This window comes from Chrysemys picta, chromosome 1, assembly GCF_011386835.1.
Source record: "Chrysemys picta bellii isolate R12L10 chromosome 1, ASM1138683v2, whole genome shotgun sequence".
NCBI lineage: Eukaryota > Metazoa > Chordata > Testudines > Emydidae > Chrysemys > Chrysemys picta.
In genome coordinates, this window is record NC_088791.1 from 190,297,334 (window position 1) to 190,322,800 (window position 25,467).

General features: G+C 40.8%; 2 protein-coding genes and 1 long non-coding RNA gene across 18 annotated transcripts in view; 1 reads left to right on the forward strand and 2 right to left on the reverse strand.

Moving 5' to 3' along the window:
* SYNJ1 (synaptojanin 1) overlaps window positions 1–1,569 on the reverse strand; it is a 118,659-nt gene extending 117,090 nt beyond the window's left edge. For 7 of the 15 annotated variants that reach the window (XM_065577052.1, XM_065577041.1, XM_065577032.1 and 4 more), the window contains exon 1: window positions 1,413–1,569. In XM_065577052.1, the coding sequence (XP_065433124.1) occupies window positions 1,413–1,513 (101 nt within the window). In that variant the 5' untranslated portion in view covers window positions 1,514–1,569. The remainder of the gene's footprint in view (window positions 1–1,412) is intronic. The other 8 variants (XM_065576987.1, XM_065577012.1, XM_065577005.1 and 5 more) reach the window with 2 other exon arrangements.
* Window positions 1,544–9,439, forward strand: LOC135977253 (uncharacterized). Its single transcript, XR_010594648.1, has 2 exons — window positions 1,544–1,674; window positions 6,986–9,439. It is a non-coding gene; the product is annotated as an uncharacterized LOC135977253 (long non-coding RNA).
* Window positions 9,125–25,467, reverse strand: part of PAXBP1 (PAX3 and PAX7 binding protein 1) — a 35,821-nt gene continuing 19,478 nt past the window's right edge. Inside the window, exons 9-18 of one of the 2 annotated variants that reach the window (XM_005283918.4) lie at window positions 23,187–23,286; window positions 22,526–22,641; window positions 20,350–20,549; window positions 18,432–18,576; window positions 18,155–18,276; window positions 17,248–17,324; window positions 16,857–16,923; window positions 12,925–13,071; window positions 12,297–12,451; window positions 9,125–10,634 (exon numbers count right to left, since the gene is read on the reverse strand). In XM_005283918.4, coding sequence (XP_005283975.3) covers window positions 10,517–10,634; window positions 12,297–12,451; window positions 12,925–13,071; window positions 16,857–16,923; window positions 17,248–17,324; window positions 18,155–18,276; window positions 18,432–18,576; window positions 20,350–20,549; window positions 22,526–22,641; window positions 23,187–23,286 — 1,247 coding nt within the window. In that variant the 3' untranslated portion in view covers window positions 9,125–10,516. The remainder of the gene's footprint in view (window positions 10,635–12,296; window positions 12,452–12,924; window positions 13,072–16,856; window positions 16,924–17,247; window positions 17,325–18,154; window positions 18,277–18,431; window positions 18,577–20,349; window positions 20,550–22,525; window positions 22,642–23,186; window positions 23,287–25,467) is intronic. The other variant, XR_010594647.1, reaches the window with a different exon arrangement.

Consider the following 25,467-nt stretch of genomic DNA (forward strand, 5'->3'; position numbering starts at 1 on the left):
TTCTTATCCTCACTCAGGTATTTTAAGAGAGTATCTAATTGGGGGTTGGGTGAAGACATGAAATGTCATGAGGAAGACAGACAGAACCCACACAAGGGCTGAATGATTTAGGATAAAGCTCAGTTTGCTTAGAAAAATGTATTCAAGGGATATTTATAGACAAGCATTACAGTGAGTTGGTTTTTAGAACATACGCACTTAAATAAGCAACTTTTAAAAGAGCTCATTTGCAAATTTCACCAAGTTAAATAATGTTTGTGAAATAGTTTGTTAACAGATTATGATTTCTTGGATGACAGAGAGTCATTGACAAACAGATCACACTGAGCAAAAAGAGTGACAGCTACCTAATGATGAAAGTAGGTGACTGGGAGCCCAGATAGAGCTAGCTAAAAATGGAACCTATTAGTGACTCTGACCAAAGGGACACTGTCAATAGTTTAAGCCCAAAAGCTGTTTATTTTTACAAAACTTAGTGGTGACAGAAATGTTTTTGGTACTACTGTCATTTTAATGGATACAGGTTTTTGTTGTGGTTTGTTTGGATTTAAACCTTCCTCTCAATCATTACAACACTAGGCTAGTGAAATTGACTAGAAACCAGAAGATAAGACTCCCTAAGGAGACTATAAATTAAAGTGAACTCAGAGTCATTTGGCTAATTTTAATCACACAAAACAATAAAAACAAAAAGGATAGGGGGAAAAGTACAAAAGGGGAAAAGCAAGTAAAACAAAGAACACTATTACAGCAATCTAACGTGTTGTTAGTAACAAGGGCAAGGCCTTTTTAAAACATCTGGGTTACCTTTTATCCTAGCAATACGACCTGAGCCTCTCCATTTCTCAATTCCCGTCTCTAGAAAGGGCCCGATATTTACCGGTCTCCTCACGGGGAGGGGGCGCAGCGGGCACAGAGCGCTCTGCCATGCTCGGATTATTCCCCTCCTAGGGCCAGAGACTCCGCGGAGGACGAACGGCAGCGCCGGAGCGGCGGGGAGGGGAAGGGACGAGACACGGGCGAGGTCACCCCGGGCGCGGCTCCCTCGGGGCTCCCTGGGATAATGCCCGGGGGCCGTGCGTGGTGAACAGCTCACGCGGGGGGGAGGGGCGCAGAAGCCCCCCCCAAGGCAGGGACAGGCAAACCCGAGAGCTGGGAGACAAGCGGCCCTGCCCCTCCCCTGGGGACGGACAGACAAACCCAAACACCTCCCCACCGACGGACGGACAGACTGACAGGCCGTGTGGGCGCCGCTGATGTTCAGTCATCCACCATCTTGTGCAGCTGCTGCGGCGCCGCTTTCCTCAGCCCCGCGCCGGTCGCACCCGGTGCTGAGCAGCGCAGCCTCCACCTGCCCCGGGCCACAGTGACACCGTCCCCGTCCCCGATCCCCGCAGGCCCCGGCCCCTCACCGGCTACGCCGCCACCTCCAGGGGCGCCTCCTGCTACTGCAGCTGCTGCCGGCGACAGCGGCTACCTCACTTCCGCTCTGGTCCGACCATCTCTTCCGCATTGCGCCGCCCGGGGCCGGAAGTTGGGGGGTGAGGAGGGAGAGCTGAGCTGCGCGTGGCGCTGGGTGCGCGAGGCAGTGAGAAGGGGCCGTTGCTGTCACGTATATAAGCGCTCACGAGCCTCCAAGCGGAGGGGTGCGCGAGACCCCCGCATCCTTGCGGGGTATGGCGCGTCCCACCCCTGCCTCGGCCTGGCGGGGGGGAGGTAGAGTGTCGGCGCCGCCCCATGGCTCGCGCTGGGACCCTCAGGGGGCCGGGGTGTCGCCGCGGGCCGACATGGGGGAGGGGAATATGAGTTAAATTTGTGTCTAAAATGAGCGACCGTGCCGGGAACCCGCCCCCGCGGGCCGGCTGAGCCCCGAGGGGAGTGAGAGTGGTCGGGGCTGGGGGGTATTAGCCCAGCCTCGGGTTGGGGGTTGAGGCCTGCAGGGTCTGGGGAACCCGCCCGACCAAGAGGAGCCTACTGCAGTGTTGCCAGCGCTTCTGATTTTAAAACCTCATCTCCTGGGATCAGGGGAGAATCTGCTTTTCTTAAACAAACCACCCTCAACTACGTGGCTGTCTCGTGTGGGTTTGGGGGTTGCTTGCTGTGTGCTGAGCTTGTGTGTGTTTGTCTGTTTGAAGGACCATGTGCTGTGGCTGGGGGTTGGAAGCGGTGAGCTTGTAAACAAGGTTTGAAATCTAGAAGCCTCTGTTCATTGGCTGAGCCTTAGTCAGTGGTCGGGGCTATCAGGAAGGCCTGGGCTTTATAAAGCTGTGAGCAAGCAACCAGGGGCTGCTAACAGGGAGTTTGGAAGGGGACAAGGTACACTTGCCATTCTTCAAACCAAACTATAATCAAAACTTCTTGATTTAAACAAAAACCCTTTCATTAACCTAGGTAGCTGTGGGACAGAATGCAGGTAGAAGCCCAGCAGCAGAGTGAGGGCTAGTGTGTTCATTGCGCTCAGTGTAGCATGTATAATTACCTGCCTATTGGGTGGGTGGTGTATGTGTGCATTTGGTGCATGGAGCTCCTAGCCCTCAGAGACCACTTACGGGCTTTGGAGACCAGGGTGGCGGAACTATAGGACCTAAGGGAAGCAGAAAGGTATGTTGATGAGGCTTTCTGGGACACTAGATTTGTCCCACCTCCGGTCAGACAGCCCCTGCACTGTTAAGGAGGATGAAAGGCTCAGGGAAGGAGAGTGGTCAACGGGAGCAGAGGGAAACCTTCCCATAGTTGGGACCCTCCTTCCAAATGATGTTGGGGTATCCTCTCACACTGAGGTTACCTCTCCGGGGGAGAGAACTCCAGTCATTAGGAAAAGGCAGGTGTTAGTAATGGGAGATTTGATCATTAGAAACGTAGATAGCTGGGTTTGTGATGACCAGGAGAACTGTATGGTGACTTGTCTGCCTGGTGCGAAGGTTGCAGCTCTCTCGAGGCATCTAGATAGACTTATGTGTAGTGCTGGGGAGGAGCCGGTGGTTGTGGTACATGTAGGTACCAATGACATAGGGAAGGGTAGGAGAGATGTCCTGGAGGCCAAATTTAGGCTGCTAGGAAAGAGACTGAAATCCAGGATCTCTATGGTGGCATTCTCAGAAATGCTTCCAGTTCCACATGCAGGGCCAGGTAGGCAGGCAGAGCTTCAGAGTCTCAATGCATAGATGAGACGATGGTGTAGAGAGGAGGGGTTTAGATTTATTAGGAACTGGGGAAACTTTTGAATGGGGGGAGCCTCTACAGGAAGGATGGGCTCCATCTAAACTAAAGTGGATCCAGACTGCTGGCACTTAACATTTAAAAAGCTTGCAGAGCAGTTTTTAAACTAAGAGATGGGGGAAAGCCAACTGCTGCAGAGGAGCATGTGGATCGGACAGAGACTTCTCTTGGAGGAGAGTCTATTAATTGAGATTCTCTAGATTTTAGTCAGGAGGAGAAGATTGAAGAGGATAAAGTAAGGGCCAGATCAGACAAGAAACATTCACGTAAAAAAGAATCTGACATATCAGAAAAGGGCAGACATATAAACCCCAATATACATACAATATGATGGAGGCTAATTTAGCTACAACTAAGCAGGGAAGAGATCTTGGAGTCATCGTGGACAGTTCTCTGAAGATGTTCACACAGTGTGCAGCGGCAGTCAAAAAAGCAAACAGGATGTTAGGAATCATTAAAAAAGGGATAGAGAATAAGATGGAGAATATCTTATTGCCCTTATATAAATCAATGGTACGCCCACATCTTGAATACTGTGTACAGATGTGGTCTCCTCATCTCAAAAAAGATATACTGGCATTAGAAAAAGTTCAGCGAAGGACAACTAAAATGATTAGGGATTTGGAACGGGTCACATATGAGGAGAGATTAAAGAGGCTTGGACTTTCAGCTTGGAAAAGAGGAGACTAAGGGGAGCTATGATAGAGGTATATAAAATCATGAGTGGTGTGGAGAAAGTGAATAAGGAAAAGTTATTTACTTGTTCCCATAATATCAGAACTAGGGGCAGGTTTAAAACAAATAATGAAATTAATGGCAGCAGGTTTAAAACAAATAAAAGGAAGTTCTTCACACAGCGCACAGTCAACCTGTCAAACTTCTTGCCTGAGGAGGTTGTGAAGGCTAGGACTATAACAGGGTGTAAAAGAGAACTAGATAAATTCATGGTGGTTAAGTCCATTAATGGCTATTAGCCAGGATGGGTAAGGAATGGTGTCCCTAGCCTCTGTTTATCAGAGGGTGGAGATGGATGTCAGGAGAGAGATCACTTGATCATTATCTGTTAGATTCATTCCCTCCAGGGCACCTGGCATTGGCCTCTGTTGGTAGACAGGATACTGGGCTGAATGAACCTTTGGTCTGACCCAGTATGGCTGTTCTTATGTTCTTAACTGGCTGGCTGGGTGGTTGCTGAGAAAACTTGCATGGTAACTTTTTAGTAAAAGTCAAGGACAGGACAGGTCATGGGCAATAAAACAAGAATTCTGGGAACCCCATGACCTGTCCATGACTTTTACTAAAAATAACTGGCAAAATGGGAATGGGGTGGTGGGGTCCACCACTCACCACGCCACCCAGCAGCTGGGAGCTCCACCCACGCCACCCTGGGACTGAAGCAGAAAATGTCTCAGAGGTCTCTGGAAGTCATGGATTCTGTGACCTCCATGATAAAATCTTATCCTTACTTGTGGGTGATGGAAAGTTTGTCCTCTTCCCCTAATGGGGGTGATGCCCTCATGTCCAGAGTGGCCTCCCAGGGTCTGCTTCAAAGCACGTTGAAGTCAAGGGAAAGACTTTGGATCAGGCCATGTCCAACCACATTTACAATGTCCTTTAAGACCTGTTTTCCTCAAGGTCAATTGGTGGTGTGATATGTGGCTAGGGAAGGTTGGCACGCCACTTTTTTAAAAAAATTAAACCACCACTATAAATTATAAGTCTATCACTGATCTCAAGCCCTGTTCCTGCAAACATTTACACATGAGTAGTCCCACTAAGCTCAAAGGACTTGGAGTTAAGCACATACTTAAGTGTTTGCAGGCTGAGGGTCCCTCAGTTGTAAACTCTTCAGGGCAGAGACCATATCCACATTTTATGTGTTTGAACTGCCATTGAGCTACATGATGTGCAGTCCTGGCTGGGGCATCTCCGTGCAGCTATGGTAATACATCAAACACTGGTCAAAATGGCCCTACCAGATTTCACAGGCCAGTATCCAGCAAAGTACCTAAGCACATATTTGTAAGCATATGAGTAGTCCTACTGAAGTCAGAGTATATTGTATGTGATTTGTTGGATTGGGTTTTTAATTTGTCAACCTTTTTATTATTCATTTTGCCCCTCTTATTATTCTACTTTGATTAATGTATTTTGTACATCTTTACTCTAAATGAGGTTTAAAATTATAAATACAAATGTTTAAATGCCATTAAACAATCTAATAGAAACACACTAATGCGACTAACACAGTTAATGCCACTGCAGAATTTATTTCCGAGGTATGCTGGATGCAGAAAGATGCTCAGCTCTTGTAACAAAACATCCATTTTACTAGACTAGCATGAGGTTCAGTTTCAGGTAAAACATGACTATCCCTCTATCTGCAGCTACAAATTTATGGAGCCTCCTAGTTATAGTTCCCATTTATCTCAAGCTCGTATCTCTCAACTATTAACTCTAAAATAGAATGATGAATAATTTGTGCACTTAAATTTAAAACCAGATTGTCATTTTAGACACTGGATTTATTCCCCAGGTTTTAGAAACATGATCGTGGGATATTTAATTTCCACTTGGGTAACTATCAAATGGACAGGTAGGGTTGTCACATTTAATTGTCTGCCTTTCAAGAAAAGAAAAATATAACTTCAAAATTTATATCATGCAGCAACATTAGGTAGTTAAATGAGGTTAAAGTCTTCATATAAAAGCATTGTTACATCATAGCAGCATGTTTCCATGCAGGTTCCCTAAAATAATTTTGAGGCTCTAACATTCTGAAAGATTCAGTGGAATGAGTTTTGGGGTAAATAAGAGAGAAATCTCAGATTAAGAACTCATGCAAAGATTGGTACCTGAAAGAGAGAAAAGATCACATGCTAAATTCTCCCCTTCCCCTCCCCAAACTTTTCAGTGTCAAATTTAACTTCCTTTTATGTTATTTGGGTGCTAGGTCCTTTTCTTATTGCTAATGACTTTGCTCTTATTTTACAAAAAGGCTCCTTTTCAGAATAATCCAATCACTCAAGTGCTGCAGGTGGGGGAGATTAGTAATTCAACAGGACATCATCTACCCCCAGCCCCAAGTCATTACTGATTTAATAGCCCAGTAATCCTGACATTCTTCCAGTGAATTTAAAATCGAGGGTCTAATAAGCTGTGGCCACTAGAGACCCCATAAAACTTACTGGAAAATTTAGGGAGTGCATGTTTTTCTGGCCAAATGCCAATTTGATATTTATTTACTTGGGACCTTCCTACATCCAGCTAGCAATTTTAATTGACTACTGTCCTATTGAAATATGGAGATATACCTATCTCATAGAACTGGAAGGGACCTTAAAAGGTCATGGAGTCCAGCCCCATCTTCACTAGCAGGACTTGGTCCTGATTTTGCCCCCATCCCTAAATAGCCCCCTTGAGGATTGAACTCTCAACCCTGGGTTTAGCAGGCTAATGCTCAAACCACTGAGCTATCTCTCACCCCTAAACTATGGTGCTGTGCAATTATATCCCCCTCTAGAGATAGCTGTATAGCATTGCTGAATGAATGAATTCTTGCATAAAGCTACATAGTTTATAAAGTGCTTTGAGATAAATGCTACATTAATGAAATTTTAATTTGTCACTAAAGATGCAACACTTTTAAACAAATAAGGTTCTCTCTCTAGCTGAATATTGTGCTCAAGTATTTCTAAAGCTCAAATCATTTGTAGTTCTGTAAAGGTGACTGCAGTACAAATTTAAATTCCTTATTTGCCAACAGAAAATCAACATTATAGGAGCTTCTGCACTTATCCTCCAGATACATCAACTTTAATCTCAAAAGGTCCTCCTCAAGATATGAAAAAAGTTCCATCTCCATTCAGTCCTTCCTCTCTCTGCTACAACAATGAAGGTGGCAAGTGTAATATGGATAACAGGAAACCGCATTGAGACCCTAGAATTCATTTCATATAGGCCATTAGCTGGCAGTGAAAACCATCCGAATGTAGCAACTTGATCACTACCAACATGGGGCACATGGATATTCCTGTTATCAAGCAGCCCCTTAAATGATAAATAGCTGGATTTCAGTGTTTTACATTTGGCAATAAATTCTATGATTTTCTTAAAATCGTCACAAATTATGAAAAAAAAAGTATAAAAGTATCGGTTGTTTCACTGCATCCTCCAGCAACAGAAATTGAACATAGTACTTGTTTCTACACCCTTCACTAACTAAACTTAAAAGTTTGGCATAGTTTTAAATATTTAATTCCTACATGCATCTTAACAAGGTTAGAATTACCTTTACTCCTTTTGTTTTGCCTTTTTAGCATGCCACCACAAACTGATGTTCATTAAAGATGTAAATTAGCTATAGTTAACTATAGTTTTCTCAAAGAAAATGTTTAACAATAAATATATATTGATAAACTGCCATTTTATAATCTGACAATCTATTAAGAAAAATCACTCTACTGTAATGAAAAAGCAGGTGTGTGTGTGTTGTACTCAACAGGCCTATAAATATAATAAAAGAATTACTTGTTTGACAACCCAAATCGATGTAAGATGCCATAACTTGAAGCTTTGTAAGTAGCAGCAGCTTTCTAGCAGTGGTCTTGAAAATGTCCAGCCTGATCAATATAGTATACAGATTTAATCAGTGAAATAATGTGGTCAACTGCAAGCCTGCATTTTTATTTTTTAAGGGGCATAACACCTCCTACTGCTACTTGGTCCAGAGGGGAACAAGTGGGTGAAAAGAAGGGGCCACTCCCTCAATAGAAACTTAGCTCCAGGGAGGGTAAAGACAACCAGGTGGTTAGAGTTTGGGAGAATAAAGTTAAGTGCAAAGAGCATAGTGAGATACTGCTACCCTCAGGAGTCAAAATTCCCCTCTGCATGGAGGTGGACACAATTGGGCAGCAGAGCAAAATAGTGTTCAGCTTCATAGGGCATAATAGAATCAGCTGTTTCTCCAGATCTGGTCTTCCATTAGAAGTACCAGCCAGATACACTGGTGGGGTTCTTCTCTGCCTCTCACTGCCTCCTAAACAAGATAATATGGTAGTGCATCAGTGGTGGCTCATACAGCTATTTGGGTTTGTTTGTGGGTTTTTTTATTATATTCATGGAGGCCATATCAAATAATTGTCTACATTTCCCCACACTGCCTCTGCCACAGTACATTCTAGCCCACAGTGGAGGTGTTTGAATTTGCCAGAATTCCTTTTCCAGATAAGGTATTAGATTGCAGCCATTGTTCAGGCCACAGAAAATTGAACAACATTTATATAATGGCTGTTAAACCCCACAATTCAGTTACTGAGGAAGTCTTGCTCCAGGGGATAAGAGCTCTACCTCAGATGGAGGTGACTGAATACTTAACAGTGTTATCCTAATATATTATAAAACAATATACACTTACACTGGTACGGTCTTTAAACCCCTTTGATTAAAATTGCATTTGAAGGCACTCCGTTTTACAAGATTTTTAAAGAAGTCAAGTATGTTTTCTGCAGTTCCAGTAATGAAAAATGTTAGCTATTTACACTCAATAGCAAATAAAGTACCATTGAATATTCAGGGCTGTTGCTTTTAGCTAGCAACCACCGTAGTCATAAAACTCTGAATTTAGGAACTGCAGGACCAGAGTTCTTGCTGGAGCTGTGTGTAATTAAAAGGTATAGCCTCTCCATAACTAAGATTGCAACCAGAATTCCACTATAGAAGGTGGATTTTGATCCTAATAATGTAATGAGATCCCACCCGAAGACAATATGGCTTTGGTATATTTCAAAATCCTCCTTCCAATTCAAGTTTTTCCTTCATTATTTGTTTAAAGAATTAGTCAACAAGCATGCAGATTTCTTCCTTTACCTCTCTCCCAAGGAACGAACAAAATAAGCTTCACAGGTTTCACTGAGACAGCTCCATGACAGACAAGTTTATTGGAAGGATTCTTAAAAGCAGATACTCTGAATGTGCTCCATCAGCCCAAGTTCAGAAAACAATTGTTTGGTTTCCAAATGATGTGTGCATGTTACAAATTGTACATTTTTAATATCCTAATTTATACCACATGACATGAGCATAAAATACAGTGATTATAATGTTACTCAGTATGCCAATTTATTGCTACAATTCCCAACTAACATAGGGCACACCTGGAAATAGCTTGTCCAAAACAGTGACTGCAAGTTAGTGTTCCTGGGACTCCAAGATGTCACTAGTGTTCTGACAAAAAGCACCTCTTATACCTAAAAGGCCATTTTGTTTTGTAAGCTAGTCCATCTTTTTAAAATGGTCTTACTTGACAGGAAGTGTTAAATTTAAAAGTTGTTTGACTATTCACTGCGTGATATTTATATTGACTGAAATATTTGTTTCCTTTGCTTGGCTTTTACACCTCTAGAAATACCCATGTTTGAGCAAATATATTTCACATCTAAATCAGAGATATTATAAATTATGCAACAGAACACAAAGAGTAGATTTAGAGGAGTTGTTGAAGGGATGAGGGTTCAGGATCCATGAGTGAAATGCTGCCCCCTTCAAGATGAGTAATTGGGGGGGGGGGGGGGGGAGAGGGGAAGAGAGCCCACACCATCACGCAGTGTTGCCATTTAACTTAAAACATAAGTTACCACATGTTTAAGTCATCAGACTACTGTTTGCATCAAAAACTATGCTAATGAGGATTTTAAAAACAGTCTGAAGAAAGATCCATATTAACTCTGAATACAAGATGTAAAGTTAAGCTATTTCAGTCTGAGTGAAGCACAGCTGCTTTGTAATGTTAGGTGCTATGTGAAAGTTTCTTTAATATTTAGGTCAAATGATTCTCATATTTTGCCAGCCCTTTTGACCATTAATGCAGTCAGTTTATTGAAGTAAATTTCAGCAACTGAAACACTTATTTCAACAGCAGGAGACCACTATATCCAGTATGAAAGTAACAGGGTGGTATAAATATAAGCATACTGTATATTACACATTATATATTACACATACTCCAGTTAACCATGGGACAATTAACTGAGTAGATGACTAGTTATCATGGGGTACAAAATGTTTTTTGTAAACAATATGTTGAGAGATTTTAAGGGAAGTCTGACTGCTGGAAAGATGGTCTTCCTGGATTCCTTTTCTCTTTTTAAAGAAATCAATACTTATTAAGGATGATGTATGTAACAATGCACTTTGTATTAAAACAAGGATCAATATTTTACAGTTTAAGAAACTTTACATATGTACATAAATTACACATCAGGAATGGTTTTAAAGCTCAAAATGAGTCACCTAAAAGTTATTTCCCTTCAATTAAAACCTTTAACTCTTTCACATTATGTTCATTTGCAACTGTCACAGCATGGTCCAGCGCTCGAATACTTGCCAGAAGCTTTACTGTCTGTTTTATGTGCTCCCTAAATGATAGGAAAAAATAAGTTAATACAACTAGAAATCAAAATCTTGCACAATTCAAATAATATTTTAGAAGTGTTTCACTGCTTATTTTTTCTCACAGCTAGTGAGCCAGCTTGTGAATAATTTTTTTTTATAAATACGGCTCATTGAAATTAGTGTGTTTCTGGATATGAAAACAAAAAAAAGTGTCTTTTGGGGACAGCAATCCTAGAAACAAAGGGAAGACAAGCTGCATATGTATGGCTTATTTGGACATAGCATAGTCTCAGGACAAACTACTAGGTAACATGCGGTGTTAGGAAGTCAGTCACAGTTCCATTTAACACATACACTGCTTGAACCAAAAAATTTAAAAAATGAGCAGTTTTTGTGCATGCCACAAGAGATAAAAATACTGTTACACATTTGTAATAGATTGACCTGGATTGGGTAGTAATAACAGATTCACAGTAAACAAACTCCTAGCAATCTAGGAGGTACAAGCTTGGTAGGAAAATTTTAAAAGTCCCACAAAAGGAACAAGATTCAGACATGAAATTTAGCTATCTAAAGAAATTTTCATGACTACAGAAATTCAAAATCTACCCTAAATGGGACTTTTTTCTATCAAATTGAACTATGAAGCGGTGTCCAACACTCCGAGAAACAAACTGAAGCAAACATGGGTTATGATGTTTTGTTTCCCTCTTGGCACAAGAATTTGATGATTGTTTTTGCTTTGAAATAGAATGTAGTAGAGTAATATTTCCCCAGTTACTATGGGACGGAGGAGCCTAGATGAATAGCTATGTTACAAAGGGAAATAAGGACATTTATGTAATTTTGTAAGATGAAGTCAATATAAATCAGCGGCCAATTGCACAATTGTTACCAGGAAAGTTTGGGATTTATTGTATATTTCCATATACTTAATAAAAGTTATCGACACATAGCAAAGACAACTAAATTAATTGGAACTGGAATATCAGGAAGAAATCTTTTTGGCTCAATATCCAACTACCCATTCATTATTAATCCACAGTTTCAGTGCGAGTTTGCCAGACAAACAGCTAGTGTAGAAAGAAAATACCAATTTATAAACTAGGACGACTATCAAAAGACTTTCATTTTCTACTGGAATCTCTCTCCTCACCTCCTCCAATTCACCTCTAATAGCCACATATGGGCATTTAATCCCATTTATGCTTTTAGGTATGGTGATTCTCATAAGCAAGGGTAAACAATGTTATCTGAGAATGTAAGGAATTTCTCTAGTAGGTTGTTCAGGTGTGTTTAAGACAAGAGAACAATTTGGATTACAGAAATCTGTATTGCTGACAGTGGCGGGAATTTGCTTGGCAAGCAGTTAGCTGCAACATCAGTAAATTTGTAAAGAAACCATCAAAACCAAACAAAATCCCAAAATGCTACTTTTCAAGTAATTTTTTAGAGCAGAACTACACAATGGGAGCAGATTAAATATAACCTTTATACAATACACTAGCCATTCCCAAGAGCCATTGATATCATATTAAGGATCCTATTTAAACTTTAAAAAAGGGGAGAACTCCTCCCAAAGAAAAATATATATATATGGACATGTCTGTTGGCACATGTGCTTTTGTGCTGTGTATATCAGCAGCATGAGATGCCATTACATTAAATGATTCAAAATAAATTACCTTGCATTTCTTTTCTCCACATCAGAGCATCCAATACTGTTTCTATAAATTGTATCAGCCAGATGAACAAGGTATCTACACAAGTTTTCTAACTGGGAAATAGTCTTGTCCCCTTTTAGATTAGTGAACCACTGTTTAGGAAAGCAAGCAATTACCTACAGATGAGGGAAGAAAATGTGTTAACAGCAAAAAGGCAAGAAAGATGACTAATACCTACGGTCTGATACCAGTATTGGCACTGGTAAGGCCTAAAACAATAAGGTTTACACTGTGGGGATACTATAACATATTAAAGACCAATGTGAGAAATAAGATGCTAGCAACATATTCTAATCAATATCTTAAAAAAAAAAATCACCAACAATATTGAGGATAGCAATAAGCAGAATTCTAATTTCACATAATGTATCTTCTATTAAAAACAGTTGCCTGTTATGAAAACATAGTAACTGTTTTATTTGTAAAAAAGAGATATGGGCAACATCGGAAATCTTAGGCTAAATACACAAAACCGAATAGTCTCCCTCTAGGGCTCCAAATATTCATTTTACTTGACTGGAAATTCAAGAGTTAGAAAATATTATATATAAAAACATTTTCTAAGTATATTTTGTTCCATTTTACTTACACTTTGAGCTTTTTTAATGCTGTCATCTCCATACTCAGAATTCTGAAAAGCCATAAGGATATATCTATTTAGCAGGCCATCTATCGATAACTCCTGTAGAGTTTTGTTTGAAAGAATTCCATACCACTGGAGAAAGTTTCCTAGTAACTAAAGACACCAGAGACAATGGAAGTGTTGAATATTTGAAGGCAAAACATAAGCAACTATTGATAAACTTAGAAAAAAAAAATTAAGCAGGTAAAAAGACATGTTTAAATGTACTGATCAGGGTGAGGTAAAGACAAACTTCTTATGGTTCAGTTTCATGACTAACTAGAACTAGTGAGATGTCATTCTTCCCAATGTTGTAACATTGGATTTGTACAGAGCATTCTATGGAAAATATATACAAAGAAACTACAAGAGCAAATTGAGTTTTTACAGCCAAAATTTGTTCTATAAAGTCTATTAACTGTAGTCTAGTGCAGTGATGTCCAAACTTTTAAGCCTGAGAGCTGAACAAATTTAAACAAAACAAAAACACAATCAGTACTTTGGGGGCAGACTCTGCCCTGTTCTTGCTTCCTCTGTACCACCTGCAAACAACCCTGGCACGGGAAAAGTCCCATTATCGTACAGACAGCATAGGTAGTGCCTACACTTGACTCCCCACAGCCATTGGTACAGAAGCCATGTTGAGCAGGGGAGAGTGACTAAGTGTTTTATCTCCAAGTGGAATATGGACCATAGGGAACCAATGCCAGCTGGTACAAGTTAAAGCATCTTGCAGACCAGTGCAGAGGCAGAGAATAACAGAGCTGTTGGTTCTCAGCTTCTTCTTGATCTCCATTCTCCTGTGCTGCAGTCAGTGGCTGTGTGGGGTTTAAGAAACTTTTTTGATAGGTACTCCTCTAAGCAAAGTCAGAGCTAGTGGAACTCCAGATCCTTTTTTCTGGAGCTTCCCTAGTCTGGCAAGAAAGCAGGCACACTATCCTGCAATGTGAAAGCAGCAGTTCAGAGCACTCCCAATTCACACAAAAGCTCCAGCTGGGGCTTCAAAGAAAGTAGTGGAAGGCAGTTTGGGAGGATGTGCCTGCTCCTACTTCCTCCCTGGAGCAGCAGGGATGATGCAAAACATTTCATTAAAAAAGTTACAGGGAACAACATTTTAAATGAAATAAATACCAGTTTTCTTAACATCATAGCTGTCGAATTGTGCTGCTCAGTGTGTGACATTTTATGCAGATTTAATAAGCTATTTTGCATGTTTGCAAATCTGAACATAACCAGAGACTTCAGCTTTCAGTCAATACAATCTGTCCTAAACAGTGAAAGGGGAAGACATGCAGCAGCACTAAACTTGATTGCTGTTGCTGTGGGGAGATAAATGGGTGTTGGAGCGTGTTTGGGAGCATGGGATGGTTTCAGTGGTAGGTGACTTGGGGCTGTCTGGGTGGAAAGCTCTGCAGGAGTACCTGGGGGAAAGCTGGTACAGATAGCTGTTAGAGCTTGGGATCAGTACTAGGCCCCTCACCTTCTCTCTGTTGCTTCAATGTGCTACCATTGCTGCCACTACAATGCTCCTTCCCTACTCTGATCCAGCAGGGGTAGCAGTGAGGCCTCGCTGCCTGCTGAGCAGGTGCCATAGCAACTCCTGGCAACCAGTTGCACCAATATTACAAGTCACCTCCACAACTTGCTAAGATGTCTCACAGGTTGTAAAGAATAAGTAACAGGGCTGTCAAATGGAAGTGTCCATGCAAGGTGTGTGTCACTTTGTCGTCAAGATTGTCTGTCAGGACTGCAATGTAGAGCCTCAGAGCCCCTAGACCAGTGTTTTTCAAAGTTCAGGTTGTGACCCAGTACTGGGTCGCGGCATGCAAGGCACTGGGTCGCCTTGCTCAGCACCCAGGGACCCTAGCAGCTCTGGTCAGCGCCGCCGACCAGGACGTTAAAAGTCCCGTCGGCGGTGCTGCACAGCTAAGGCAGGCTAGCGCCTATTTGTTCCGACACCGTGCTGTGCCCCAGAAGCAGCCAGCAACGGGTCCGGTTTCTAGGCAGGGGGGCCACTAGGCACCGTGCACTGCCCCTGCCCCGAGCATCAGCTCCACACTCCTGCATGCGAGAGCCACACCTGCTGCTGGCTCTCTTCTGGGCGCAGCGTAGTCTGCGATGCCAGGACAGGTGGGAAGCCTACCTCTGCACCCCACCTGTGCTGCTGACAGGGAGCCACCGGAGGTAAGTCTGTGCCCCAGTCCCCTGCCCCAGCCATGAGCCCCCCCCCCAAACCAGGAACCCCTTCCTGCACCCCAAACCCCTCATCTCTGGCCCCACCCCAGAGCCTGCACCCCCAGCCCAGAGCCCTGATCCCCTTCTGGACCCCAACCCGCTGCCCCAGCCCTGAGCCCCTCCCACACCCCAAACCCCTCATCCCCAGATCCATTGGGTCATAGGCATCAATAATTTTCTTCAACTGGGTCCTCAGGAAAAAAAGTTTGAAAACCACTGCCCTAGACCACAGGTTGAACACCATTGGTCTCATGGTTTAGCACAGAACTGGAAAGGCCAGGAACTCAATACCAATCCTGACTCTCGCAGACTTCTATGGCTTTGTCAAGTCACAATTATTCTGTGCCACTTTCCCCATCTGTAAAATGACATTTTCCTACCACATCATAGTGAAGTGAGGGGGTTATTGATGAAAATTGCTTTCAAGATGTGGCTGAATTTACTTAAAAAAACAAACCAACCAAAAAAAAGCAAGATCATGAACATGTGACCAATTTTGGTCTTCTACAAATCACTTTCATTTTAATGTTTGAGAACTGAGTGCCATGCCCAGTTTTTCCTTTAGAACACACACCCACTCACACCCATGAAAAAAAATAAAAAGGAAAGAAAAAAGTTTAAAGGTGGCAAACTGTACACTTTCAAATTGAAATGTTTGTTGCCAAAATGTTACAAGTATTGTTATGTATATGAACAGATTTTCAAATATATCCAGAAATTGGAGAAACAATCCCATTCTCCCCAATTCAGTCCCAACACCACCACTGAAAAATCCAAGATCAACTACTGTTTGCAGAAGTCTGTAAAGTTTGTCTTAAACTCCAATCTATGCATCCACTTCTTTGGTTCATTTGTTGAGTTCATATACTTTATTTCAAATGAAAGGGCAAGCGACCATTGTCTCTAATTTCAACAGTCGCTAAAGGGGAAGGAAAAAAAAAGAGGGCCACCTTCTGACTGCATTTGTGAAGGTGTTTCCTCCATCTTCTCTCTACCTCCCTGGCCTCAAGTAGACCAAGATTACATTTGTTCTAGAATTCTACAGCAAGCATTGACTGAAAGCCGATGGGATAAATAAAGGTGTCACTTGTGCACAATGAGTTTGATGTTTCCTACTTTTTTAAAAGTTAAAAATAAATACAACCTAAGTAGCTGTTCTGTCCTTTATCCCCAACCAAGACCTTTCATTTTAGTTAGCCTGTTTATATTTTGCCCGCACACTTTTAAACTGTCAGTTTTTTTTTTTTTTGGTCATTTGGACTATCAAGACTGATCTGCTTTGTATGTCAAATAAATACGTAATACATAATTTTAAAACAGTTGTCATTTACAAAGTGATCTGTCCAAGATCTCTCTTCTCTTTGTATAAGAGATGGTTTTAAAAGGGGATGAAATTTTGTCAAAAGGTAATTTCCTTTAAACCTTGTAGTACTTAAAATTAAAATCTTAAAATTACAAATGTTCACCATATCTGTACTTATCTACCCCACTCAAAGTACTGAATATAGCTGTTTCATTAGTCTACAAAAATAATGTTTTTCTAAATTTTCCCATAACCTCCCTTCCATCATATGCATTTTTAAGTAATTTTCTAAAATATTTAAGTGTATTTTATGGTAGCAGTACCTGGCCCGAGGCCTCATCAGACATTTTTGTTCACTTACCTTCACTGAGGACCAAAACTGGCGTTGGAAAAACAAATAAGGACCAGAGTTCTTGTTTTCTAAGATGCTGGAAAATAAAAGATTTCTCTAAACTTGTTTAATAAGTAACCATAAAAATTTCAGTCTGAAGGTTGTGCACTACGCTTATTTTCATGAATGGAGGGCAAACTATAATAAAAATTCCAAAGTTTCAAATAATTTTTTCATTATTTTCACCTTATTACAGTCTTACAGTATGTTATTAAACCTGAAAAAAAATCACTATAACCCAAAACTAAGAACCAGCCCAGAGCTACGAAAAAGCCTCAGCTACCATATGCAAGACAAAAGGCAACTGGTATTGCCAATCAAGATGTTTATGGCTGTTTTGCACATTTAACAAGCAACTTACTTTTTGGGGTACAATGGCATGAATACATCGTCATCTAGCGTTCTTCTCATTCTTAGTAACAGGGCCTTCAAAAGTGTCTGAAAAAGTTGAGATGAAAATGCTAAAATTTTTTGCAGTCCTGCTTTGGTTGTTAGCTAAATTAAAGATCTCTTTAGAAGTTAAAAAAGCAAAGTGCTTTAAGCCCCAATTCAGCAAAATACATAAACATACTTAACTTCAAGTATGCGAGTAGTCCCACTGAAGTCAAATATTGGAAATATCTACAATTAACAAGTCAGTAAAAATACTGGACTTCAGTTTAAAGGGAACATAAGTCAATGTGGCTACTCCTGTGCTTAACTTTAAACAAATTCTTAACAATTTGCAGGATCAGGGTCTTACACAGTCTTAATCTATCAACTCTGCTGGGAGTTCTCTCTTATTATTCTAAGGTTTGCATTCACACTCCGTTAACGCCGATACTGTAAGTATACGGCTACGACACTGCAAAATATCATTAAGTTGTCAAAGACAAGTTCTTTTATCATACAAGACAAGCAAATGTGGCACTCAATCTAGAGAAGGTTCTATCAGTACAATATGCTATGAAAACCGAAGCAACGGTGTTTCCAACTGAACCTTAAAGTGAAATTATAAGCCCCGTAACTGAGTTTGGTACATTTTGAATCATCCTGTTCAAATCTTATTGTACATTTTGTACAGACTCAAATGGCTTAGCTCCCTTCCTGGTTTACTTCCCCCAGCTGCTGCACTGGATCTTTAGGGCTACGGAATTGGGCACTGACACATCCATTAGTTGTAAGATTCTGCTCCTTGCTCCAATGTGTGTAATGTCTCTCATTATGCTGCATAAATTCTATAAAATAGATTCCCAAACAAGTGTGACTGAGGGGAAAAAAAAAGTTACCTGTGTATTTTTGTTTTCTGCGTTTACCACTGAAGGGTATCCATTTACTAGTTTCTGTGTAACTGCTACCATCCTAGATGTCTGTGTCGTAGAAAAAGGGTCCCATATACTTTCAGCAAGTACTAGTAAAAATAATTAAGAATTACTATACAGTTTTCTTTGCAGGTGCTCAAAAAGTAGGTATTAAGACAGTTAAATCATACGAAAGTTGTTTTCTCCTGTATTTACTATGGTTTAATATTTGTAGAAGTTACAAAATAGCATTTTTAAGTTATACCTGTTAGTTTAGGGAGAACAACTCTTTCCACAATGGTAGGTAATAGCGAAATATCAGCATCATCCTTCTCTTGCTCCTGTTCTTCACAGCCATAAAATAGCAACGATTCAAACCACAACATACTCTCAAAATCTTGACACTTGCCCTATTAAAATTAATAAGGCTGACATTAATCCCATACATTTAAACATTGTTTGAGGCCAACAGTAGTTTTAAAGAACCTGAACAACTTATTTAGCCATCCTAAAACATCAGCATAATACACTTGAAGGCCTAAGTTTTTTTCTCCTTTTAAAAAGAAAAAAATAGCTTTGGAATTATGTGCCAAGTATCCTCGACATCCTAAAAGTATTAAGCACATTAGCCATTAGACAAAGGGCCAGATTTTTAAGAGGCGTTTAAGCGCCTAATGGGATTTTCAAAGGCACCTAACTCGCATGGAATTCAATGCAGACTTCTGTCTGCATCTTTATCTGGCCCAAAATACCTTAGTTAAGCACATAACACTTAGGTCCTATTAATTTCTGCAACTGATTCTGCGTGACTGAGGGTAAGCCACTCTGCCTTAATTTCCCCATTAACAAAATGGGGAGCGTATTCACTTATTTCAGAGAGATGTAAAGTACTTTGTTTTCTTATGTTCGTGGCATACAAATAATTGGCTACCACTCTGTACAAAACCCCAGTATGGAATATGCTAGTGATACCATATTAACTACAGAATCCTGATGAAAAAGGCCTATTTTATATAAGAAAACCACATTTATATGCCCATTTTGTAGCCTATGGAACATAAATGGTTAAACCTGCAAGCACCAAAATGTCTCATGTATCCACAAACTATTAGATTTGTGATTCTACTCCACATGGACAGATATTGGGGTACATCTATTAACATTATTTATAACCACCTATCCCCTTCCTGGTATCAGCCCTGTTTCTATATTCCCACATAAGTGAAATGAATAGCCATATCATTAAAAATTGTAAGTAGAAAGCCATCTGGCATGTTTTCAACATACTTATATGCTTAACTGGGAAATAAAATAGCTCATTTTATTCTGAAGGTACACTCAACAGTAAACAAGTTTAAAATGTTTTAAGATCTGTTTTCCCTTAAGTGCTTTTGTTCTAAATCAGGAGTCGGCAACGTTCGGCACGCGGCTCGCCAGGGTAAGCACCCTGGCAGGCCGGGCCAGTTTTATTTACCTGCTGACGCGGCAGGTTCGGCCGATCGCGGCCCCCACTGGCCGCGGTTTGCTGTCCCGGGCCAATGGGGGCGGCGAGAAGCCGCGGCCAGCACATCGCTCGCCCGCGCCGCTTCCTGCCGCCCCCATCGGCCCGGGACGGCGAACCGCGGCCAGTGGGGGCCACGATCGGCCAAACCTGCCGCGTCAGCAGGTAAATAAAACTGGCCCGGCCTGCCAGGGTGCTTACCCTGGCGAGCCGCGTGCCGAACGTTGCCGACCCGTTCTAAATAAATACTTTGCTTTAAGAAGGCTATTTGGTTACTGGATACCACTGTCATTGCTCCCAAAGGAAAGAGAACTGCAGGTGTTGAACTTAAGTCAGACCTGCTGTGGTAACCACAGGGGACAACAGTCTGAGGCCCGGTCTGAGCCTGGAAGAATCATATGATTCCATTAAAAAAAAAAAAAAAAAAAAACAAGAGGTTATGAATTATATTTCCATACCTCCTGGGAGACCTAACCATGGTCTAGGACCACACTGTGTTTAGATGTGGTACATAAAGAACAAAAACAAAGTCCCTGCCCTAAAGAGCTTACCCCTTATAAACTTGAGGCTCAAGACCTGAGAGTGGCATAGTCGAAAAGACCTGGAGGGTAATTCACCTTGTTTTGAAAAAATGACGCTCTACTGCACAACAGTTCACTTAATTTTAATTGCAGTATCTTACCTCCAAAGGAGTCCAGGTAAGGAGCTGAAGTCTTATTAAAGGATTAAACAGCTTTGGTAAACAGAGGCCAATATAAGCATCCTTGTAAGAAGAAAAATACTTGGAACGCCAGGCTTCAAACTGTGATTTAATGCAGTCAATTGAGTAGAAGCTTTCTAGTACATCTTCAAAAACTTTGCTGGACTCCTTCAAAATGCGATCTAGGGGAAAAAAGTGTAGAGAACTAGGTAACAAGCTGATGTTCTATTGTCTGCAAGAGCTCCCATAAGGTGGTTTACCCAAGCAAATTAAAGGAGATTCAGCTTAGAAACTGACAAAAGCAACAACAACAAATCAGTTTTCTAGTTTCTGCTCCTCTATTCTTCCCACACACTGCAACACAAACAGCGCCTGGGTGCTACAAGTGTCTATTTGGTATATTGTTTTATCATGCAAATATGTTTTACATTAAGATCTAGTAAGCTTCTGTAGCACCGCCAGTTTTGTTTCAGTAGTAGCCAGTAGTGGGACTGTATCAATAATGATAAATAAGGGTGAAAATGAAGAACTATGTGCCACGTTTTAAGTGTGATGGGGCATCCTTAGTACTAGCCAGTCAAATGAGGGTTCCAGAAAGTGTGGATTCAGACATGTGGATCTTAGTGTGTGTATTGAACTGTTGATAATGTTAATATACATATATCACATTTAGTGAACATTACAATTAACAGGAACTTTTTTGTATTTTTACTGTACTAATAGTTTGCTAGCCTAGCAGCTGTCCAAGTTCCTCCTTTATCCTTTTACTCCCTCTCACCCCTTTTCTTACACTATTACATTCTCTTCATTTTAGTCATCCCTTCTTCCTGCAGCTCTAGTTCTCTTTGTTGTAAATAATGTTTAGAGTTAGAGCATCAAGAATATAAAGGAGACAAACTTCAAAGGGCCCTTCCTGTAGCTCTTCAGTTCCAAAAGAGAAACCAATGAGAGGTGTTACACAGTGAAGCACCATATAGCTGTATCTTTTACACCGGGCTCCCACAACGGTGATACCTAAACTAAGAACCTATTAAGTTGTCCCAGAGATCTTTAACTGCCATTATGTCCCAGTTATATGTGCGCCATTTGTGCATCTTGCAATCCAAAATGAATCTATGGTATGTGTCATATGAATATACTAGAAGTCTTTAATAGATACTGAGCAGGCATAGTATCTGTTTCTAAATCTCGTATATATGCACAAGAAGCCAAGTTAAAACAGCAGTTCAGGCACTAAGTTTTTAACTAGATAGTTGAAGTTAATATTGTTTTTAAACACAGTTTTATTGTACCTGCAAAAAACCTAAACAGACACTCCACTTTACAAAACTCAAACAGATTACTCTTATGCACTGATAGCAGTTTTCGTGAAAACGCAGCCAATTAAAAGAATGGAAATGTTAGGGTTATAGGCTTACAGGGCTTAGTCACTACACAGCCCATTTAGTTACATGTATGCAAGGAAAAAAATATTAAAATTTCAAACTATTAGTGCAACATAGCTCCATAAAAATTGTCAATAAGCTTATAGACACTTATGCAGAACTTCAGAAAAGACACTGTCCTACCAAAGTCTGTGACTTCAGAATTCTAAGGGATAATAGAATATCATGCCAAAAATCACCCAAAAATAGTTTTTTAGAAGATAGAGTTCAAGTGTCCCCTATTGAACAATGAATTGCCAAAATCCACACAAACTTAAATGTTTAACTCTTTGTCATTAAAGGGAGCATGTGTTTCATAATACAAAAGAAACTACTCAGACTTGCAAAGAAAGAGAGCACTGAATTTGTGCAAAAATATATGGTGGCATGGGGAAGGAGGCATGTTGTTACCCTTTACTGTGCAAGCTTGTTCAGCAAGAAGGGAGGAAGAGCAATTCTTCTATTTTAGCTAGAATATCTCCATAGAATAAATTGAGTTTGTATATGATTTTAGAACAGGTCTGTTAAACTTGGTTTTAAGAGTTGATATTGTCCCCATCAAGTTCCATATTCTTATTAAATGCTTTTTTAAAAAACAACTTCAAGTCACTGTTGAGATTCTGTTATCTTGTCATTCTGAGTCTAGAAAAAATCCATATTGTGTAACATGCATTTTTTTTTATTTTTTTTTTAGGATTTCCATGTTCAGTTAATAAGTGAGTGACTTTTCTAACCTCGTTCCATGTTGAAATTAGTAATATCTGTTGAAGTTTCTTCATCATCGCTAGAAAGGCCTTCAAAGTGATCTGCCATCTTCCCAGTTTGTTCTCTTGCTTGCCTACGACGGGCTCTATAAGGCAGCAATATAATTACAGTATAAACCAATCATTAAGATCTTTGTACAAATGAACAACGGTTTTAGCCATGCTGGTCCTGCTCCTGACCCCGGAGAGCCAAAGTAAAGACAGCCTCTCCATCCCTCACTATGGGAACTAGGGAAAAGCAGTAAGGACTGCAGAAAGACTGGAGTGGCTTATAGGCATTTTCAGTAACTTTAGCAAGCACCATCTGATTGGCTGCTTCCACATACTAAGCCTGAATATTTCTTTGAGGAGATCCTTGGCAAGCACATAGGCTGAGGCATGAGGCGCCTGGACAGAGGGATTAGGATGAAAGGAGAAAGTTTAGTTACAGTTCTCCTTCCAACAAACCAGATACGTACTTTTGTCATTTAACTGAAATGTTCTCTCCATTACTACACAAAGCAGTCTCTAAGTTGTCCAGGGTGTGGACAGCGCTTTCCTACATGTTATTACATCATGCAGGGATTTCCATGATACTGCATGAAGCCTTTGGGTGCGACCCCAAGAGAGTCAGGAAATCTCAGTACTGTACCTTCTAGCTTCCCTTTCCGCAGTCCGCCGTTTTACATATTCTTGATAGAGTGCTCTGTCTCGTCCAAAAGAATCAAGATTTGGTGCCATCAGTGCTTTACCTGCAAGATTACATTGATTGAAATTAAAACACTTTCATCTACAGTAACAGGGAATAATGTGTTGTCCAGTTGTATTTTGAAGCAGCTGAAAACAGACAAACTCAAATGTTTGAATCTGTAGCTACTAGAGGTTGAGAGAAGTAGTGATGGAAGTTGGAATCTCAAATTGAAGATACTCCAAATTTATTCAAATACAAATCTTGCTTCATCACACTTCAGTCTTCCCCTCTAATACTGGTGCTCACAAGTTATCAACACTCCGTGGCCTAAAGCAGTAAATGTTTAAACTGCTTGATACAACAAAAATGGAAAAACTGTACTGCTGCTATAAATATAGCATTCAGCATGCAACATTTTAAAAACACTGAGTGAGAAGAGAAGAGGGGGAGGGAAGAGAAAGGCAGCCCTGTAACAAAGATTTAGTATCTCAGACTCCTATTCATCTAGTCTTGCTTCCTGGAATAAAATCAATTTCACTAAGTTACGTGTAGGTTTTGATATGTATCTGAAACTCCTAGGAAATAAAGCCTAAGTTTTTTCCATTTTTTTTTTAAAAACAACAATTCAATGATAGATCATTCTGACTAGCTACATTAAATTCTGCTCTTAATCAGTGAAGCCGGTGATAAGCCATCGACTGAAATTAACACAAAAGAGTCTCCAGCTTGTCTAATCTTTGAGATAAATTCTCACAAGTATTACTTGATACCAGATCCACCCACTAGAATATAAACATCACAAGATTTCAACGATAACTTTATTTTTGTGTAGTTTGAGGCTATGCATTCTTACCAAACCAGGTTATCAAATCATTCATCATTTAAGAATGTTAATGCTGATTTGTCTTAGTGTTCCTATTTAAGAAAGGTAAATCCTTTCGGAAAACAAGAAGTTTGAGAACCCCTGCTCTAAAGCTCATTTCACCGTAACCCCCTTCTGACAACAAAAATTACTTCATGACCCCAGAAGGAGGGACTGAAGCCCGAGCCCTGCCGCCCCCCACTCCAATGGGGAGGGGCAATAACCAAAGCCCAAGCTCCACTGCCCCGGGCGGGAGGGCCAAAGCGGAAGCCCAAGGACTTCAGCCCCAGGCAGGGGGCCTGTAACCTAAACCCCGCCACCCAGGGCTGGAATCCTCAGGCTTCAGCGCCAGTGCTGAGGCTTGGGCTTTGGCCCTGGGTCCAGGAAAGTCCAAGCCAGCCCTGGCAACCCCCGTAAGACAGGGTTGTGACCCATTCTGGGGTCCCGACCCACAGGTTGAGAACGGCTGCTTTAGAGCATGGGTGAAGTTGTAATTTGTTCAATATGTTACATCTGTCAAGATTATGTTACAGACTGTAACAAGACAGAGTAAAGTAACCATTTAGGGAACCTGTTTAAGTCTATTCCAAAGATAACAATTTTTTGGTTTAAGGAGTAAAGTGAGCTGATTGTCAAGTTGATGTGTTCGTGCACCTCTGATTGAGAAACTGACTGACACTTGTTAGTCTCAGTGGAGAGGAGGACAGGACTGAAACATTTCAGGAATATATCTATGTATATCTATTTACCAAAATATATTCTCAGGGCTCCCATTCTTCAGATAAGGCTTCCCCTTTATGACAGTATCCAGACTCTTCCCATCCCCAAAAATCACATTGTAATCCAACAAGCCCCACTGTAGGCTCCCTAAGCAAATTTGCTCAGAGCATACTTGGCATATCACAGGCCTCAAAGCAATGCACCCAGGGTAAATGGGAGAGCCAGCACGAGGCCTATGCTCAACTAAGCTCTCAAAAGAGGGTGAGTGATTTTAACTTTAGAGTTAATAAGGCTGTGGGCACATGATGAATATTATTTCAAAAGGGACTTGCAGTGGGCATGAGAATGTAGTTTTGTAACAAGGTATAACATCCGTTTTCGATTGTTCTTAAATAGATGAATGGGTAATGGGTATAGATGTGGATACCAGAAAGTGGGGACCAAGGTGAATTTTGATTGCTCAGAGGACACGTTTTCTACATATTTAAAAAAAAAAAACCTGAGGGCAATGAACACTTTTAAAATGGAAATCTCCTTAAAAGCAGGAAACCAGATCTACCAATTTCAGGAAAAGTTTTCAAAAGCACCTGAGTGAAATTTTACATGATATCATTAGTATGTAGAATAAAATATTCTCAAGGAAAATGGTAAATAAAACGA